Genomic DNA, 21,003 nt, shown 5'->3' with positions numbered 1-21,003 from the left:
TGCAGCTTAGGAACGCACACGGTCATGTGATTAAAATTCAGTTGCTTGGCAGCTGGTTCATATTTATGATGGTTTTGCGGTGTCTTAGGCTCATGTGATCCCCTTTTACGACCTACTGACAAGCAAAGTCGATGGGGGAGCCAGATTCACTTAACAACCATGTTAACAAAGGCAGCGATTCACTTATCCAGTGTGGCAAGAAAGATTGTAAAATGGGATAGAACTCACTTAACAAATGTTTCACTTAGCAACATAAATTTTGGGCTAGTTAGTGGTCATAAGTCAAGGACAAAATATCTACGGAGTTTTTTTCTCAGTCCTCCAGATCAGGGTTGTCTCAAAGGTGCGTTTTTTTCAAGAGGCAACTGGACTTTCTGGTTTTTCTTTGAAGACGTTTTGATTCTCATCCAAGAAGCTTCTTCAGCTCTGTCAGGATGATGGGGAATGGAAGGATTTATACTCCTTGCAGACAGCTGGTCATTTGCATCCTTTTAGAGAGTCTTTGAAGAAAATATTGCATTGTGCAGAGATGGATAGATTGCCATTGAAAAGAAAAGATAAAGGAGATATGGAGTATTATTTAATGTGGAATAGGTTTTATCACTGGTTAGAGATAAGAAGTAGAAATTAGATGAAGAAAGAACATTGTTATGTTCAGGTTAAATATGAATGTTGGTTATAATTCCCTCAACACTGTTCAACTATTAAAAAGTCTGTACTACTATTACTGTTATCTCATCACTCCTTATCACGCATCCCCTCCCACTTGTGACTGTATGACTGTAACTTTGTTGCTTGTATCCTTAAGATTTATATTGACTGTTTCCTAGTATGATTTGATTGCTTTTTGTACCCTATGATTATCATTAAATGTTGTACCTGATGATTCTGGACTCTTGATGAATGTATCTTTTCTTTTATGTACACTGAGAGCATTTGCACCAAGACAAATTCCTTGTGTGTCCAATCATACTTGGCCAATAAAGAATTCTATTCTATTCTAACTATAAGTATGCTAATATAATCAATAGAATTATAAATAAACTACTATAATTGTAAATAAGGTTAGAATTATACTGTTGTGTTATCACTATTACCATCAGCATATATGTTACTTTTTTCTTTTTTTTCTTTTGTAAAACGGTATGCCCAGACCATACACTGTATTCAAAATACTTATATATAAATTTTAAAAAACTTAACTAAAAAAAATAAAGAGTCATTGAGGCCACTTGGAGGTTTATCTGTGTCCTCAGGGTCACCTGAGTAGTGCAGGCGTAAAAGCACCTTTGGGACAAAGTCAAGGATTACCTAGACAGCTTTTGGTCCTGAAAACGATGCATGGCCTGACTGGGAGAAACATCTAAGCTTTGCTGCTTAGATGGCGATGGCTGGGATCCCCCCCGCCCCGAACGCAAGGCATCACTTGCACCACGGGTTACTCCCTCGCTAATCTGCCACCATGATAAACAAAATGGAACAAGACTGATGAGTTGTACTAGGAAAGGCCTTCGCTGGCGCTTTCGCGTAATCAACTACCGGAAATTGGCACATCTGCTTTTCCAGGCTGTTGATCCAAACTGTGTTGTCGAATGCACACCCTGGCAAAATGATGCAGCTTGGATGTACTCGGCGAAAGATGTCTCTGCATAAATATTTACATAATTTTCCTTCCAGGCAGCAGTGCTAGAAGCAGCTGTTTTTAACACCTCTTCCCATGTGCAACTTTCTCTCCCCTCCCTTGATCTTGGGAAAGGCAAACTGACTTGAGATCCCAATGTTTGCTTTCTCTGCTGTTTTCTCTCACTTTCTCTCTCTCTCTCTCACACGCACGCAAATATGGTAAATATCAGTTGATTTTGCATTAAGAATAGTGCAAAGCTGACTTCTTCACCCTAGCACCCTTCAGATGTGTTGGGTTTCAACTTTCAGACTGCAGGATAATCGAGTTGGAAGGAACCTTGGACGTCTTCTAGCCCGACCCCTGCTCAAACACCTACAAATGGTTGTCTGTTCTTTTCTTGAAAACCTTCTGTGATGAAGCACTCACAACTTTGGGAGGCAAGCTACTCCATGGATTCATTGTTCTCAAGGACAGCAGATTTCTCCTTAATTCTAGGTTAAGTCTTTGTTAAGCTTCCATCCATTGCTTTTTGTCCTGCCCTGAAATGCTTTGGAGAATAGGTTGACCCCTTCTCTATATGACAGCCCCTCAAATATTGGAAGACGGCTATCAAGTCACCTCTAGTCCTTCTCTTTGTTAAACTGGACATTCCCAATTCCCACAACTTAATCATCTCTGTTGCTGTTCTCTCTCCTTTTTCTAGAGTCTCAACATTTTTTTCTAAATTCATGGTGACCAATATTCCAAGTTTTACCAGTGTCGCAAAGGTGCTTTTTCAAGAGGCAACTGGACTTTCTTGTGTTTCTTTGAAGATGTTTCACTTCTCTTCCAGGAAGCTTCTTCAGCTCTGATTGAATCATTCCCCACCATCCAGTCAGAGCTGAAGAAGCTTCTTGGATGAGAAGCCAAATGTCTTCAAAGAAAAAAACCCAGTTGCCTTTTGAAAAAGCACTTTGGGACAACCATGACCTGGATGGCTTGGAATTTCCATAGATGGTCAACTAAGAGGCAAGTGAGCCGCCAGAAGGAATTGGGGGTCTGATGGATATCTCAGAAGGGACCAAACCTAGTATCTTAAGTTGAGAGGAGACGGGAGAGAAACTTACTTTCAAATTTGCAAGACTGATTCATCCTTGCAAGGTAGGGCAGAACCACACCCAGATGAATTATGGCAATTCTACTTTGTTGTTGTTATTTTAAAAAATATTTTTTTATTAAAGAAAATTTTTGAGAAGATAAAAAGAACATGACCTTTAGGGAAGAAATAGAGGAAATTTTAAAAAAACAGTGAATAGATAAGAAAGAATCTAATAAAAAGAAAAAGAGAATAAGAAGGGGAAAAAGAAAGAAAAGAGTAAAAAGAGAAAGGGAAAGTAAAGAAGAGAAGAAAAGAGAAGAGAGGAGAGAAGTGGACAGTTGAAAGGAAATGAAAGGAAAGAAAAAAGGAGAGGAGAGGAGAAAAGAGGAGAGAACAGGAGAAGAAAAAATTACAAAGAAGCAGCTTCTGAAGTTTTAAACAGCAATTATAAATGCATTTATATTTTACCTTGCCTCTCTAAAATTATGTCATAATTTCCTTCTTTCCATAATCTATCCTTTCTAATCATCAAACCTACAAATCACAATTTCAGTTTTTTTTTCTTTTTTCATCAAGAAATCCATAAAGAATTTCTAGTCACAAAATAAGGGAGTGACTAGATTAATTGTCTTTAACTAATTATAAGGTCACATTAAGAGAACCTTTTAGGTCTGAAGGTTATTAGGTTCTTGTAGACATTTCATTCCCACAAATAGATAATATCTTTAGCGCCTCAGGGAATGGCGTTTTCTGTCTTCTTTACATGAATGGGAAATTGTTTCTTCTTTAATTGTTCCTGTTTACATGAGTGTTGACTAAGAGGTGTGTGATGAGGAATGATACTGGCTGATTCATTCAGAATACATGGTTAACAGACTGATAGTCTGTCTAGAAACTGTTCAAGAAAAGACTCCCCAAAACACATGGAACTTTATGAGGGGGATCTTCTGGATTACGACTTATGACCACAACTGAGCCCAACATTTCCATTGCTATGCGAGACCGCTGTTACATGAGTTTTGCTCCATTTTGCGACCTTTCTTGGCACAGTTGCAAAGTGATTCGCCGCAGTTGTCAAGCCGGTAACATGGGTGGTAAATAAATCTGGCTTCCCCGTTGACTTTGCTTGTCAGAAGGTCACAAAAGGGGATAATGTGACCCCGGGACACAGCCACTGTTATAAATACGAGTCAGTCGCCAAGAGTTTGAATTTTGATCACATGATCATGGGCAGTGGTAGGATTCCAAATTGTTTCCTGCCGGTTCTATGAGAACACACTTCGCACGTGTGTGTGGCAATCAAAAACTGCCCTCTGTCAGCGCTGGTGAGGTGAGCTATTTTTTAGCTCAGCTGAGGCGCAGCAATCTGCTCTGCCTTGTGAATCAGCTGAGCTAAGAAACAAGGGAATTTAGGACAGGCAAGGGCGGGAGCGGGTCGGCGGGACCAGCCAGAGGTGGTATTTGCCGGTTCTCTGAACTGCCCAAAATTTCTGCTACAGGTACACCAGAACCGGTCCGAACCAGTTGAATGCCACCTCTGATCATTGGGATGCAACAGTCACAAATGTGTGAGAAACAGTAATAATTCCCTTTTTTCAGTGCTGTTTTGACTTTGAACTGTCACTCAGCAAATGGCTGTAACCCAAGGACTGTCTGTAATCAGTTGTTTCCAGACTTGGTTTTAATAAAATCCTCCAACGTCAGTCCACCATGTTTTAGGCCAGAGGTCTCCAAACGTGGCAACTTTAAGACTTGTGGGCTTCAACTTCCACAATTCTCCAACCAGGAGAATTCTGGGAGTTGAAGTCCACAAGTCTTAAAGTTGCCAAGTTTGGGGACCCCTGTTTTAGGCCCACCCATGATATCATCTCCTTGTGACATTCCCTTCTTTTCCCATTTCTTTTGCTGGGCTTTGCTTTCTTTTTCATCAAAATATCAAAATAAAGCCCTCAGTCCATTGAGAAGGAAACAATAGATGGTCTGCAGGATAAAATTTAGCATTGTGCTGAGACCTGTTCTATCTGTAAGCCGGCTATACATTAAAATAATGTATGATGTATTAAATAATGTATTTAATAACCTATTAAAATAAGATATTTCACTCAGGATATTCAAATACATGAGTTTGTGACATGTAGAGGATGGTACCAGAGTTAGAGAATGTGAATCTAAACATTTCCAGCAAGCTAGTGTTACATTTATGATGTAACCAATAATGTTAAATTGATTGATTAGGTCATACATGTGACAATTACTTGCTGGAAATGTCTAGGACTAAGTTCATATTCTCTGACTCTGGTACTATCTTCCACATGCCGTGAACTAATATATTTGAATATCCTGTGTGAATTATCTTTTTCCTGAGATGATTCAGTCTAATGTTGTATGCTTGTCATTTCCTCTTTTGCAGAGACCAAGGTACTTTCTTCCCAGGCCAAGTTTTCTTTTTAAATATTCAGCAAGTTTTTTTTTTAAATTTGGTGTTTGTATACATTACTCTTGAAATGTTATTGTTTTAAATTCAATTTCAATAAACTTCAAAAATGCTATACTTAAAATTTCTCTGAGAGGGACTCTACAGATAACAGATAATCTGAGTTGGAAGGGACCTTGTAGGTCATCTAGTCCAACCTCCCCACCCAAGCAGGAGAACCTACACCATTTCTGACAGATGGGAGTCCAATCTCTTCCTGAAAGTCTCAAGTGATGGCGTTCCCACAGCTTCCAAGGGAAAGCTGTTCCATTGGTTGATTGTTCTTACTGTCAGAAAATTCCTCCTTATTTCTAGGTTAAATCTCTCCTTGTTCAGTTTCCATCCATTATTCCTTGCCTGGCCTATAGGCGCTTTAAAAAATAGCTTGACCCTGTCCTCCCTGTGGCAGCCCCTCAAATATTGGAAGACTGCTATCATATCACCCTTAGTCCTTCTTTTCTCTAGAATAGCCAAGCCCAGTTCCTGCAACCGTTCGTTGTATGTTTTAGCCTCCAGTTCCCTAATCATCCTGGTTGCTCTTCTCTGTATTTTTTCTAGAGTCTCAACATCTTTTTTATAATGTGGTGACCAAAACTGGATGCAGTACTCTAGGTGTGGTCTTATTAGGGCTTTACAGAGTGGTATTAGTACCTCACTTGATCTTGATTGTATCCCTCTGTTAATGCATCTTAGGATTGCATTAGCTTTTTTGGCTGCTGCTGCACACTGCTGGCTCATATTTAGCTGGTTGCCCACTAAGACTCCAAGATCCCTCTCACGGTTACTGCTATTGAGCCTGGTTTCACCCAGTCCATATGTGTACTTTTGGTTTTTCTTGCCTAAGTATAGGACTTCACTTTTCTCTACACTGAATTTAATTTTGTTAGATATGGCCTACTCTGAGTGGTGTACACAAAACATTAAAAAAAAACTCTGCAGATGAAAATTTAAAAGTGGCAAACAATGTCATCAATTAATTAATGAAAAGGCAGAAGAAGGACTTTCAGAGTCTACTTGCTCCTCTGTGCAAAGCTGAAGAGCCACTTTACACATGACTTTCAGGAAGGCCAGGAAGAGAGGGGGCAGAAAGAGAAGATGCAGAAAGGGGAGGAAGATCCTTTGGCTTCGTATTTGAATTTTTTGAAATGGAGATCCTGAACTATGAAAAGGAAAAGGAAAAAAGCAAGAAGAAGGGCGGGACAAAAAAGAAGCCATTTTCAATGATCAAATAATGCAAAGTGTGGTAATAAGGGGAAAAGTGGGGAAAGGAGTTAAAAGTTTGAGATTAAAGGGAACAGCCAAAAAGAAAAATAGTCTGAAAAGGAAGCATAACAGCAAGGAGAAGCAGAAAAGAAAACTACAGAAGGGAAGGTTAGAAAGAGAAGGGTATAAAAAAAGGGATGAGAAAAAGAGGGTAAAGATAGAAAGGGAAAGAACTTATGAGGGACAAAAACAGGAAATAAAGAAAAAGGGGAAACGTACTAGGATTAAAGGTATTTGCTCAGCTAGAAAACACAGAGACAATGGTTAAATTAAGTTAAAAGTGAGGATTCTGCAAAGGTACAAAAGATAGTGTTGTGACAGTAGAATACTGTAATGAGTTAGAAATGAAGTAAGTAAATAATCTATGAGATAAAACGGCATTGTTATGTAATGGTATGTTTATTTATAATTAATGCAGTAATAAAGAAGAGAGGGAAACATTGCAATTGTTTCTAAAGATTGATAAAATATTGAAAAGAAATGTGAAAGATTTATAAGGAAATTTATACCAGTTATTAGAATGAATTTGAATAATTATTTTGCTTATTAATAGTAAATAATTTATAAGATAAAACTGTATGACTATCCAATGGTATGCTTATTAACAGTTAAGTAATAATGAAGAAGGGAGGGAAACATTTCAATTGTTCTCAAAGATTGATAGATATTGAAAAGAAACGTGAAAGATTTACAAGGTTCATACCAGTACTAGAATGATTTTGAATAACTATTTTGTTTACTAATGTATATGTGTATGTATGTATGTATGTATGTATATGTATATGTATGTATATGTATATATATATATATATTCTTAAGTTTTCGCGGGTACTTACATGTATGGCATTCAGCTTCATTCGGGTATTTTCCCACGTCATTGTAGTTGTGCTTTTAAAGTTGTAGCGACGTTTTGGCAGAATCTCATCTGCTATCATCAGGCTTCAAAGTCATTTTTGTGACTTTGTTGCTTTTGTGCCATGCCCTGGGTCATCACAGGATGAACGTTGTTTCTGAGTGCTGAATGAGTTGGGGAGTTTCGTTGGAACGCTGACACACTGCAGTCCTTCAGTCCATTACACAGCTGTGAAGTGAATCTGTGGCTTCCCCATTGACTTTGCTTGTCAGAAGGTTGCCAAGGGGGATTACGTGACCCCGGATACCTTGTAACCGTCATAAATATGAGTCAGTTGCCAAGCGTTTGAATTTTAATCCCATGGGGGATGCTGCAACTGCTGTAAGTGTGAAAAATGGGCATAAGTCACTTCTTTCAATGCTGTTGTCACTTCAAAGGGTCATCTTGTGAAGTCGAGGACTACTTGTAAGGTTCCATTTGATGGAATGTGTTTTAATTTATTTTCTGGAATGCATCAGGCTATTTTTTTCCCCTATGGGATTTTCTTTAAGGCACCATATCATCCTCAGAATACAGGTAGTCCTAGATCGGAGGTGTCAAACTCAATTTCATTGAGGTATGTGTGTGGGAGGGGGCGTGGCTGACTGGGTGGGTGTGGTCAGCTGGGGGCGTGGCCAGCTTGACGCCATTCATGGAGCATGATCAACTGAATGAGCTTGACACCAATCCCCAAATTGCTGGCCAGGTTTTTCCTCTTCGCATTGGGTAGACTGGGCCGAAGCCAGTGGTGGTATTCTACTGGTTCGGCATGGTTCTGGCATACCAGTAGCGCCAAAGAGCAGCGGAGACTGAACCAGTTCTCTAAGATGCTCTGCTGTTGGGTCCACCCACCTACCTGGGCTCCCATGCTGACTTTGATGTCCTGCTTTTGAAGCGCAGCTGCTTTGCATGGCACGGCAGATTGGCGCGCATCAGCTGTTGAAGCGACAGGGAAAGTGCAAGATTGAGGGAGGTGAGTCGGAAGGCCTCTGTGCCAGAGGTAATATTCAGCAGGTTCTGACCAGTTCTGGAGAGCTGGTACCAGAAATTTCGAGTAGTTCGGAGAATCAACAAATACCACCTCTGACTGGCCCCACTCCATCTATTCTTTGCCTCCCGAGTCCCAGCTGATTGGCTGGGTCTTATTTTGTTGCCCTACACAGGAGAATGGAGCTGGAAAGCAGGTTAGTGGGGTGCGGAGGGAATGGGGATTTTGCAGTATCCTTTACCTGCCACGCCCACCAAGCCACGCAACACCCACCAAGCCATGCCCATAGAACCGGTAGTAAAAACATTTGAATCCCACCATTGCTCTGCGCCTGTGCAAAGCATGCCCACTAAGCCACGCCCACTGAATCAGTGGTAAACTTTTTTGAAATTTACCACTGGCTGAGGCCACGCTGGCTGATGTTTCATCTTTGCATTGGACACCTTACATTTTCCAGGACGGCTTCGTGGGCCACATCTGACCACATCGCGGGCCGGATCCAAACCGCGGGCCTTGTGGTTGACACCCCTGTCCCGGACTTACAATAATGGCTGTTCAAAGTTACAATACAACGGCTCTGAAAAAAGTGACTTATGACCATTCTTCACACTTATGACTGTTGCAGCAGCCCATGGTCACATGATTTACATTCGGATGCTTGACAACTGACTCATATTTATGATGGTTGCAGTGTCCTGGGGTCACGTGATCCCCTTTTGCGACCTTCTGACCAGCCAAGTCAACAGGGAAGCCAGATTCACTTAATGACCATGTGACTCACTTAACAACTGCGATGATTCGCTCAACGACTTCGGCAAGGAAGTTGTTAATAAAATGGGGGGCTGAAATTCACTTAACCAATTTCTCACTTAGCAACATACATTTTGGGCTCAATTGTGGTGGTAAGTTGAGGACTACCTGTGTTACAAACGTATGATGTACGTTTTATAATGTCATCTTTTCTCGCCTGCAAGTTGTGTTGTTAAGATTGTGCCCAGTCTTGTAAGGAATGTGGAGTGTGGAATTGCTGTGCTTCCAATTTTTCCAAGCGTCGCTTTTTTGCTTTGGTCTTAACAGAGGCTGGCACAGGAATACAATGAGCAACTCCCTTTCATGGTAACCTGAAGCAACCACCTTGTGCAAATATAGCTGCTTTTGAGTCAGAGCCAGACTAATCGCCTGAACCAGGGGAAGCTCTTCCAATAGTCACACCATCCTTTTCCCAGATAATCTTTCCTTAAGGTCCCCTACTCTGCAGAGTTGTTGATGGATAAGAAAAGAATCATATGCCCTTCTGTGCTACTTGATGGGAGGGACAGATTAAAAAAAAAAACACGACTTAAAATGTCCAACCAAGTTAATGTGGGCTTCAGAACAATTGTGTCCAACCTTGGCAACTTTAAAACTGAAAACGTCATCTCTCAGAATTTCCCAGCCAGTCTTTCAATTTCTACATCCTTTTCTCTTTTACTTTGCAATTTATAGGCCAGCCATCTCCCTGGTTTATTCACAAACTCAATGTTTCTTTGCTTTGCATAATTCAATTTTATTTTCATTTCTCTCACTGTTAACACAGATAACTGTTGCTGTCAAATCTTAATTTGTTGATAGATACTTGTATTCCCGGTAGAGTTCCTTAATTCTTCTTCATTTCTTCTTATTTCATCCCAAATATTTTGCATTTTCTCTTACCTTGTCGTAAGTTTCTTCCCCAAACCCCAAAAACTTTAACCTTAGACTGTCTACTATTGACCTCACCCCCTTCCTAAGAGGCCAGTAGGGGGCATGCATAAGTGCACCAACGTGCCTACCATCCCTGTCCTATTGTTTCTTTTATTTTTCTTATAAGTATCTATCTCATGTATTCAAAACTATTGTATATTTATTCTTATACCTGTACCTTGTAAGCGATTGACAAATCAAATAAATAAAATAAAATAAATAAGTTCAGGATTTGGTTGCATTAGACAGCATCTAATACAGGTGATCCTCGACTTACGACCAGAAGGCCAAAATTTCTGTTGTTAAATGAGACATTTGTTAAATGTTTTGGTCATTTACTCTGAGTAATTTTCATATTTGTCTCAGATGTCCTGTTGGGTTGAAGGGAAATCACTTCATTCCAATCCCTCATCAAACACCAATTTTCATAAGAAAGGTTCATTAGTCTGTCCCTAAATTGTTTATAAAAACTCACTTTATCTTCGTTTGCGGCATAAAGTCCCCATTCTGTCATTTAAATGCCACAATTCCAACAAATCTACTACATTTATCAGTTGATACAAGTTTGGGTTTAATCAAGGGTTAATATACAAAAGAACTCCATTTTTAAAATATCTGCTGAAATAAATTCTTCTCTCAGGGATTTATAGGTGAAATAGTTTGCAGCTCGCTCGCTCTCTTTTTAATGTATACTGCTGAAATTTCCTTTTGTGGTTTCAAAAGTGCACAATGTTTATCTTTAAATCATCCTTAAAGTGAAAAGTATGTTCTTACAAAACACGATTCTGTTGCATTTAAAGCAGGCCTGAATTTTTTTTTAAAAAAAAGTTGTTTTAAATAGGAACAGATTCACATAATCCAATAATTACGTTTGTACAATAAATTGTGCATCAACTCTGAATGATGTACATGTAAGCACTGATGGAGGAGTTTGTTTTGCTAGAGCTGAAGGGGCTTGGATGGGAGTTCCCCTTTCATACACTTCACAATTTTATTTATTTATGTAATTCACACTTTATAATTTTATTTATTTTATTTACACTTCATTATATTATTTATTTACACTCCATTGTTTTATTTATTTTATTCACGCTTCATAATTTTGTTTATTTACTTTATTCACACTTCATAATTTTATTTATTTATTTTTACGCTTCATAATTTTATTTTAGTTTTTTATTGTCTTTCTTATTTTTACAAATATCTCAAGGCGGTGAACATATCCAAACGACCTTCCTCCTCTTATTTCCCCCAGAAAACAACGCTCTGAGGGAAATTCAGCTGAGAGAGGGAGAGGAAGACTGGTCCAAGGTCATTCAGCTGATTTTCATAGCTAAGACAGGACTAGAACTCACCGTCTCCTGGTGATTGGCCCAAAGTCACCCAGCTGGCTTTCATGGCTAAAGTGGGGCTAGAACTCACCGTCTCCTGCTGATTGGTCCAAAGTCAGCAACAGAAATTTCAGGCTCAACTGCGGTCGTAAGTCGAGGACTACTGGTATGAGGACCACCGTCTGATGACCTCAAAAGCCTTGGCTCGTGTTATTTCCTATGCATATATCATAATTTCAAGTTCTTTCTTTTTAATCAAAACAGATTTCAAAATACCGGTTTTCTCCTGCGTCCTATGATGCCATAATGGTGCTGGCTTAGTAATGTGATGGGTGCTGTAATTCTTGCTATGAGAAAATTTCTGCAAATGAGAAATAAAATCTGGGGAACCTATAGCTAAAGGGAAGGAAGAGCATTGTCAATCATTGCTTCAATTACGGAGCCAGCATCAGAACTGCAGGCTCAGAGGTGCATTTTGTAACCGTTGATCATAGGAAATGAGTCAGGGACATTTGTTATAATGGGTTGGGAAGCTGAGAAAATGACTTTGGAAGAAGGGGTGAAATTCCCCTGCACAGATTGTAGATCTAGAACCAGTCCCGTGTGTGCTTTGCTCATCGTCTCAAAACCTTTGTATTGCCTGCAGTTTGCTTAAATCATGACGATACATTCATGAACCCAGGCACGGCGGGGCCACTGTATCACAAGTCAAAAACCACAGTGGGATTGTCCATGCAGACCGGGATTGTCAGAACGTTCTTCGGTTGTGTTGTGCCTCTGCTTGGCCATCCCAAGGGAATGGCATTTTGCTAAGAGCTCTTTCTATCAGTTGCTTTGCCAGGATAGCCAAAATAACTTAAAAATAAAGGTAAAGTTTCCCCTCGCACATATGTGCTAGTCGTTTCCGGTTCTAGGGAGCAGTGCTCATCTCCGTTACAAAGCTGAAGAGCTAGCGCTGTCCGAAGACGTCTCCATGATCATGTGGCCAGCATGACTAAATGCCGAAGGTGCCCGGAACGCTGTTATCTCCTCCCCAAAGGGGTCCCTATTTTTCTACTTGCATTTTTTTTTTTGCATACTTTCGAACTGCTAGGTTGGCAGGAGCTGGGACAAGTAATGGGAGCTCACTCCATTATGCGGTGCTAGGGATTCGAACCGCCGAACTGCCAACCTTTCTGATCAAGAGAAGCTCAGCGTCTTAGCCACTGAGCCACCGCGTCCCTAACTTACAAAATATGGATTCGCAAAATGTCCAAGGCACCAGAGGACAATGTCTCTGCTAAAATGGCAGCAATCTTGGGGCAGGTAGAACAGGGGTGTCAAACTCGATTTCACTGGGGGTCGCATCAGGGTTGTGTTTGATCTTGGGGCGCAAGTGGGCATGGCCGGGGTGGGTGTGGCCAGCAGAACATCATGCATGTCAGGGGTACCTGTGGTGGCCCCGGGTGGGGCTGCTGGGGGGATACTCCTACAGTCCTCTGCCAGTGAAAATGGAGCCCCTCCTGAACTCCATTTTCACTGGCAGAGGCACCGTTCCTTTGCTATTTCCAGGGCAGCCCCTCAGTCCAAATCTTGTGGGCTGGATCTGGCCCCTGGGCCTTGAGTTTGACATCCATGAGGTAGAAGGACAAGTATGATGATAGATAGATAGATAGATAGATAGATAGATAGATAGATAGATAGATAGATAGATAGATAGATAGATAGATATATAGATAGATAGATAGATAATTAGTTGCAAAGTTGTGTCTGACCCATCGTGACCCCATGGACAACATTCCTCCAGGCCTTCCTGTCTGGGGTGCATTTAAGCCTTCAAACTTGACATCTTTAAGACTTGTGGACTTCAACTCCCAGAATTCCTCCTCTTGTCATGTTAGCTCAGGAATTCTGGGAGTTGAAGTCCACAGGTTTTACAAATGCCAAGGTTGGACACTCCTGGTTTACACCATAGTGATCAGGGATGTGAAATATCTCCCTTATTCTATCCACAGACTGTTTAGAGTAGCAAAAACCCTTTTAGGAATGGAGCAGTGGCAGGATTCAAACCTTTTTAGGAACGGAGCAGTGGCGGGATTCAATTTTTTTTTTACTACCGGTTCTGTGGGTGTGGCTTGGTGGGCGTGGCAGGGGAAGAATACTGCAAAATCTCCATTCCCTCCCAATTCCACTAACCTGCTTTCCAGCTCCGTTCTCCTGTGCAGGGCAACCAAAGAAGACCCAGCCGATCAGCTGGGACTCAGGAGGCAGAGACTAGATGAGGGCAGGGCCAGTAGAGGGATGATACTTGCAGGTTCTCCAAGCTACTCAAAATTTCCGCTACTGATTCTCCAGAACTGGTCAGAACCTGCTGAATACCACCTTGGGAACCTATTCCCTATTGCCACTATGACTTCCTGCTCTGTTCAGCTTGTGCACTATTGGTGTTTTAATACTGTATTTGTTCTTCCACTGGACTTGGGACTCCGTAGTCCCACCCTGTCAGTCCCGGAAGAAGGCAAGGACAAACCTTTCTGAACCTATTGCCAAGAAAACTAGCTAACTTTCTCTAGGTAAAACTCGGTTATGAACCAAAGACAGAAACACAGTAACACACTCTCTGGAAAGGGGAAATGCCAACTGGAGATCCTCAGCCCTGAATTACAGAGGAAGCCCAACATACGCCCATTCCTTTAGCAAACACTTGAAGTTACAACGGCACTGTAAAAGGTGACTTACAGTGCAGCCATTATTCACACCTAGGACTGTTTGCAGCATCTCCATGGGCACCGGATCAAAATTCAGACGTTTGGCGACTTGTTCCTATTTATGAGGATTGCGGTACCCCAGAGGGGTCGTGGAATCCTCATTTGTGACAAGGAAAATCAATGGGGAAGCCAGGTTCCCTTAGCAATGGTGTTATAACTGAATCAATCAGAATAGAGCTGGAAGGGACATTGGAGGTCATCTAGTCCGACCCCCTGCCCAAGCAGGAGACTCTATACAATTTCACACAAGTGGCTGTCCAGTCTCTTTTTAAACACTTCCAGTGATGAAGCACCCACAACTTCCGAAGGCAAAGCTGTTCCACTGGTTAATTGTCCTCCCTCTTAGGAAGTTTCCTCTAAATTTCCAGGTTGCTTCTCTCCTTGATGAGTTCCCTTCTTCTTGTCCTGCCTTCAGGTGCTTTGGATGATAGCTTGACCCCTCCTCTTCCTTGTGGCAGCCCCTCAAATACTGGAACACTTGCTATCATGTCTCCCCTAATTCTTATTTTCTCTAGACTAGCCCTACTTAATTCCTGCAACCATTCTTCATAAGTTTTAGCCTCCAGGCCTTTAACACATGAAGAACGCTTGCGGGAACTGGGCATCAGTAATGTGGAGAAAAGCGATTCACAACCACAGTGACCCCCTCAACAATGGTGGCACGCAAGGTGGAAAAATGGGGCAAAATTCACTTAAGTGGAAGCTAAAACATGTGATGAACGGTTGCAGGAACTGGGCCTGGCTAGTCTAGTGAAGAGAAGGACCAGGGGAGACAGGATAGCAGTCTTCCAATATTTGAGGGGCTGCCACAGAGAGGAGGAGGGGGTCAAGCTATTTTCTAAAGCACCCGAAGGCCAGACAAGGAATAATGGATGGAAACTGAATAAGGAGAGATTTAACCTAGAAATAAGGAGAAACTTTCTGACAGGGAGAACAATCAACCCATGGAACAGAAGTTGCCTTCAGAAGTTGTGGGAGCTTCATCCTTGGAAGCTTTCAAGAAGAGATTGGACTGCCCTCTGTCAGAAATGGTGTAGGGTCTCCTGCTTGGGGGTGGTGGTGGACTAGATGACCTACAAAATCCCTTCCGACTCTGCTAATCTGTCTCACTTAGCAACGGATTGCTTTGGGCTCAACTGTGAGGCAACCAACCCCTCTTGCTGAACCGACCTTCCCAAAGGAGGGAACCCCCAAGGAAAAAGTCGGGAAGGCCGCCTCTCAACAGCGGGGTCGTCTGGAAGGGCGAAGCGAGTTCGCCTTTCTCTGGGTGGCCCTTCCAAAAAAGCACAGCGTGCCAAAACGAGGAAAAAGAAGAGAGAGGGAAAGAGAGAGAGAGAAAGAGAGAGAGAGAAAGAGAGAGGGAAAGAGAGAGAGAGAAAGGGAAAGAGAGAGAGAGAAAGAGAGAGAGAGAGAAAGAGGGGGAGAGAGAGAGAAAGAGAGAGAGGAGAAAGAGAAAGAGAGAGAAAGAGAGAAAGAGAGAGAAAGAGGGAGAGAGAGAAAGAGAGAGAGAAAGAGAGAGAAAGAGGGAGAGAGGGAGAGAAAGAAAGGGAAAGAGAGAGAGAAAGAGACAGAAAGAGGGAGAGAGAGAGAAAGAGAGAGAGAAAGAGAGAGAGGGAAAGAATGAGAGAGAAAGGGAGAAAGGGAAAGAGAGAGAGAAAGAGAGAGAGAAAGAGGGAGAGAGAGAGAGAAAGGGAAAGAGAGAGAGAGAAAGAGACAGAAAGAGGGAGAGAGAGAGAGAGAGAGAGAGAAAGAGGGAGAGAGAGAGAGAAAGAGAGAAAGGGAAAGAGAGAGAGAGAAAGAGAGAGAAAGAGGGAAAGAGAGAGAGGAAAGAGAGAGAAGCGAGGGGAAGAGGAGCGAGGGCCCAGCCTCCGAAGGCGTGGACAAAAGCAAAGGCAGAAGAAGTTCCTCCGCTTTTTTTTTCTTTCTTGGCAGAAGCTTGAAGTAACCCGCCGAGGACTGTCGGTTTGAAGAGCAGCAAGCAAAACCAAAAACCAAAAAAACCGCCGGCCGAACCGGGACCAGGAGCACCCCGAGCGAGTCCACCCCGACCCAGATCGAGTCAGCCCGGCCCCCCGATCGTCGGAAAGAGTCTCTTCCCCCTTGGCGGGTTCAAACGGGAGTTTGGCCGTCCCTCTCCGCCTCCCTCTCTCGCGCTCGGCCGCTCCAGCGGCAGCGGCGGCTTCCATGGCTCCCTGGCTGGGCCGGATGGCGCTGATTGGGGCTCTGCTGGTTCTCCTCCCGCGGCTGCCGCCGACTCGCGCTCAGGAGGAGCCGTCCTGCGGGGCCGCCTTCGACCTTTACTTCGTGCTCGACAAGTAAGTGAAAGCTGGGAGGAGCGGGGCGGAGTGAGGGGGGGGGGAAGCAGGCCGGGGGATTCCCGCCCCGACCCCCGGGGAACCCGCGATCCCACCCCCCCACTTTTCTCTCTCTCTCTTGCCCGCCTTGCAACATATTGTAACCCGCGGCGATCTTGCAACAATAACAACACGCTCGGCGATCCGGGAGGGGGGCGGGGGGAGAGAAAAAAACCCAAATCTCACCACCACCCCCAGGACCCCCGCAACTCCCCGCGCCGTGCAAGATTTCCCGGGCACGGGTGGTTTGGTGGTTGGCGGGTAGGGGTGAGTGGGTGCAGCTGCTGCTCCACAGGGGAGACCTCTGCATCCTTCATTACACACACACACACACACGCACACGCTCCTCTTTTGATGCTCTCCTCGGCGCTTCGTCTGAACTCGAGAGAAGAGTGGAGGGTGTTGAAACGTGCCGCGGTTGTGTGAAGCTGCAAAAGGGTAAAAAGGAGAAAAAAAAAAGTTTGCAGCGCTTCTGGTTGCGCTTTTTGTATGGATCGAGGAGGGGACGGGGGGAGGGGGAAAGTTGCCTTGGCCTGAAGGCGTGTAGTCCTCGACTTACGACCGCAGCGGAGCCCAACGGCGCCGTGGGTTGATTTTATTTATTTATTTATTTATTTACTTACTTATTTATTTATTTATTTATTTATGTCAATCGCTTACAAGATAATAGGTATAAGTAAAAACATAGTTATGAATACACGGATACATATAAGAAAAATAAAATATATATCTAAAAGAAACAATAGGAAAGGGACGGACGTTGGTGCTGCAGGCCTCTTAGGAAAGGGGTGAGGTCAATAGTAGACAGTCTAAGGTTAAAGTTTTTGGGGTTTGGGGAAGAAACCACAGAGTCAGGTAGAGTATTCCAGACATTGGCCGCTCTGTTGCTGAAGTCGCATTTCCTGCAATCAAGTTTGGTGCGATTAACCTTGAGTTTGTATCTATTCTTTGCTCTTGTGTTGTTATGGTTGAAGCTGATATTAAGTGAGGTTTTGCCCTCTGTCTTGCCCACAGCGGTTAAAGGGAATCTCTGTCGTTGTATAAGTCAGTCACCCAGTTGTTAAACGAATCTGGCTTCCCCCCCCCCCCATTGGTTTTGCTTGATCAGGAGGTCGCAAAACGAGATCCTGTGACCTTGGGACATAGCCAATGGGTCATAAATAAACCGGTTGCTGAGCCTCTGAATTTCAATCCAGGGACCATAGGGATGCTGGCTGCCCAAGACTGAGAAACAGTGCTAAGGCACTGTTTTCAGAGCCGTTGTAACTTCGAACGGTCACTCAGCGGACTGCCATAAGTCAAGGACTCCTTGTCGAGTCAGGGGAAGAGATTTGAACTTGCAAGAATATAGAGCGGGAAGGTTAGTTGTCGAAGGAGAAGAGAGCAATATCTGGTAGAAATGAAATTTATGTGTAAATGACACGCATTGTGAACAGTTAAGAGGAAAGCATCGTGGATGTAAGAGGAGCAGTTGGGATGTTCCCTTTGTTCTTTGATGGGATTATTATGCAGACGAGAACACAGAACATAGAATAATAAGAGCTGGAAGGGACTTCGGAGGTCTTCTAGTCCAACCCCCTCCTTGAGCAGGAGACCCTATGTCATTTCAGACAAATGGTTGTCCAGTCTCTTTTTGAAAGCCCCCAGTGATAGAGCAGCCACAACTTCTGAAGGCAAGTTTAGTTTAATTTAGTTTAGTTTATTGTCATTGCACACTGTACAACGAAATTAATACCATCTTCAGTGTACTATACAGCAGAATTCAACAGAGCTACTGCCCTGGGATAGAAGCTGTTTTTCAGCCTATTTGTCCTTGTTTTTATTATTCTGTACCGCCTGCCAGATGGTAATAGTTCAAAAAAAAAAAAAAAAAAAGGGTGTACAGGATGAGATGGCTCTTTGAGAATGTTTTGAACTTTCTTTGGATGTCTGATCCTTCCAGAATAGAATAGAATAGAATAGAATAGAATAGAATAGAATAGAATAGAATAGAATTCTTTATTGGCCAAGTGTGATTGGTATTCTGCTTATTACTCTCTGGATGGGTATAAAGCATCCATACAAAGTCTTTTTTATTGGTTTATCAGGCATCCTTATCAACTCACAGTTATGACGAAGTTCTTCTTAATGTCCAATCCTTTGCATATCTGCATTATGGTGTAGAAAGATAATAAACTCTCATCCCCATGATGACTGAAGCAGCTGCATGGTAATGGATTCAGGCAAGAGGGAGGGAGACTCCCCCAACCCAATGAGAGTGAATTTAGTGACCAATCAGGATTACAGATGTGACCACAAGACATGGACTACATTTCCCAGGATACCTTAAGTACATTTACCATGATGCATTCCCTTAAGGGGACAGCTCTCAATTCCTAACTATCCCAAATCCCATTAACTCTAAATTGTCAGGACAGCACAATTGGACACACAAGGAATTTGTCTTGGTGCAAATGCTCTCAGTGTACATAAAAGAAAAGATACATTCGTCAAGAGTCAAGAATCATAATGTACAACACTTAATGACAGTCATAGGGTACAATAAACAATCGAATCATACTAGGAAACAGTCAATATAAATCGTAAGGATACAAGTGACAAAGTTACAGTCGTACAGTCATAAGTGGGAGGGGATGGGTGATAAGGAGTGATGAGAAGATTAATAGTAATAGTAATGCAGACTTTGTAAATAGTTGGACAGTGTGGAGGGAATTATTTGTTTAGCAGAGTGATGGTGTTTGGGGAAAAGCTCCTTGTGTCTAGTTGTTCTGGTGTGCAGTGCTCTAAAGCGTCATCTTACCTTGATTGGACTTATAGTTATAGTTTTTGTTGACCATGTTTTGGACTTGATTCTCTGCAGTCAAAGGCTGTTCCTGGGAGAGTTTTTCTCCAGACCTGAAGGTAACCAGGACATTGGGGACAAAGTTGGAGCTAATAAAGGGACTCTCACTGATTATCTGACTGTGTTGCCTTTGTGCCACACCCCTTTGGGTCATCACAGAGACTTTTTGTGACAGATATTGTTAGAAAAGTAATATGCCGCATGTGGATTGTTTTAAAAAAACAATGTGAAACTTCATGAAAGGCAAATGTGATTCATTTCAGTGGGATGCCTTTCAGAAAGAAAAAAAAGCGAGCTAAGAAGTTTCATTATTTTTAAAATAAACGTTGCCAGAAGAACAGCAATAATACTAATGAGAGTTAAAAAAAGACAAAGCACAGGATGCTTTCAAAAACTCTGTCTCCAATGCCAGAAGGGGTCTCTATTAATCCAACAGTGAATTTCACTCTGTATCTCTGTGACCAGTGGTGGGATTCAATTTTTTTTACTACTGGTGCTGTGGGTGTGGCTTGGTGGGTGTGGCAGAGGAAGGATACTGTAAAATCTCCATTCCCTCCCCACTCCTGGTGGAAGGATATACTGCAAAATCCCCATTGCCTCCCCACCTCACTAACCTGCTTTCCAGCTCCATTCTCCCGTGTAGGGCAACCAAAGGAGACCCAGCTGATCAGCTGGGACTCGATGGGAGGCAGAGAATAGATGGGGTTGGCGGGGCCAGTCAGAGGTGGCGTTTGCAGGTTCTCCAAACTACTCAAAATTTCCGCTACCGGTTCTCCCCAGAACTGGTCAGAACCCGTGAATCCCACCTCTGTCTGTGATGTACAGCATAATCCTCAAATTAGGACTGCAATTGAGCCCAAAATTTCTGTTGCTAAACGGGACGGTTGTTCAGTGAATTTTGCCTCGTTTTATGAACTTTCTTTCCATGGTTGTTGAGTGAATCACTGCAGTTGTTAAGTTAGGAACACTGTTGTTATGTGAATCTGGCTTTCCTGTTTACTTTGAATTGTCAAAAGGTTGTAACAGGGGGGACGGCAACCATCCTAAATATGAACCAGTTGCCAAGCACCCGAATTTTGAACCCATGACCCTTGGGAAGCTGCAACGTTTCTTACCTTGTGTGAAAAATAGAATATAGAGTAGAATAGAATTCTTTATCGGCTAAGTGTGATTGGACACACAAAGAATTTGTCTGGGTGCAAATGCTCTCAGTGTCCATAAAAGAAAAGATACATTCGTCAAGAGTCAAGAATCATCAGGTACAACACTTAATGATAGTCATAGGGTACAATCAGCAATCGAATCATACTAGGAAACAGTCAATATAAATTGTAAGGATACAAGCGACAGAGTTACAATCATACGGTCATAAGTGGGAGGCGATGGGTGCTAACTTTATACAGTACATAGAGGCCATGGTCCTTTTTTTTGCAAAACCTCCCTGCCTTGTCCCACTGTGAGATAACAATAGCTTTCAACGGTTTTCACCTTTTGATCCCCTGCTAGTTTGAAAGTGGTTGTGTGTATTTTTGGCTGATGCTTGTGTTGCCAAAGGGGGATCTTGAAAACCAGCCCAAGTAATAAAGAAACAAGCGAGAGGAAGATAGTATGTGAACAGCTGTTGCTTGTACATATATGGTAGTGTGAGAAGGTGATTTGTAAGGTACATAGGAATGTATTTTGTTTTGT

The 21,003-nt window shown here is 42.5% G+C and overlaps 1 protein-coding gene across 1 annotated transcript in view; it reads left to right on the top strand.

Annotated features, from left to right (window-relative positions):
* The first annotated feature begins 15,951 nt into the window (after nt 1–15,951).
* The window catches only part of ANTXR2 (ANTXR cell adhesion molecule 2), a 164,923-nt gene continuing 159,871 nt past the window's right edge, over nt 15,952–21,003 (top strand). Inside the window, exon 1 of the mRNA XM_087935789.1 lies at nt 15,952–16,433. Coding sequence (XP_087791915.1) covers nt 16,303–16,433 — 131 coding nt within the window. The 5' untranslated portion in view covers nt 15,952–16,302. The remainder of the gene's footprint in view (nt 16,434–21,003) is intronic.

This window comes from Pseudonaja textilis, chromosome 6 (assembly GCF_049901715.1).
Source record: "Pseudonaja textilis isolate UNSWEBS1 chromosome 6, rPseTex1.2, whole genome shotgun sequence".
NCBI lineage: Eukaryota > Metazoa > Chordata > Lepidosauria > Squamata > Elapidae > Pseudonaja > Pseudonaja textilis.
Note: the sequence above shows the minus strand (reverse complement) of the source record. Positions and strands in the feature narration are given on the sequence as shown.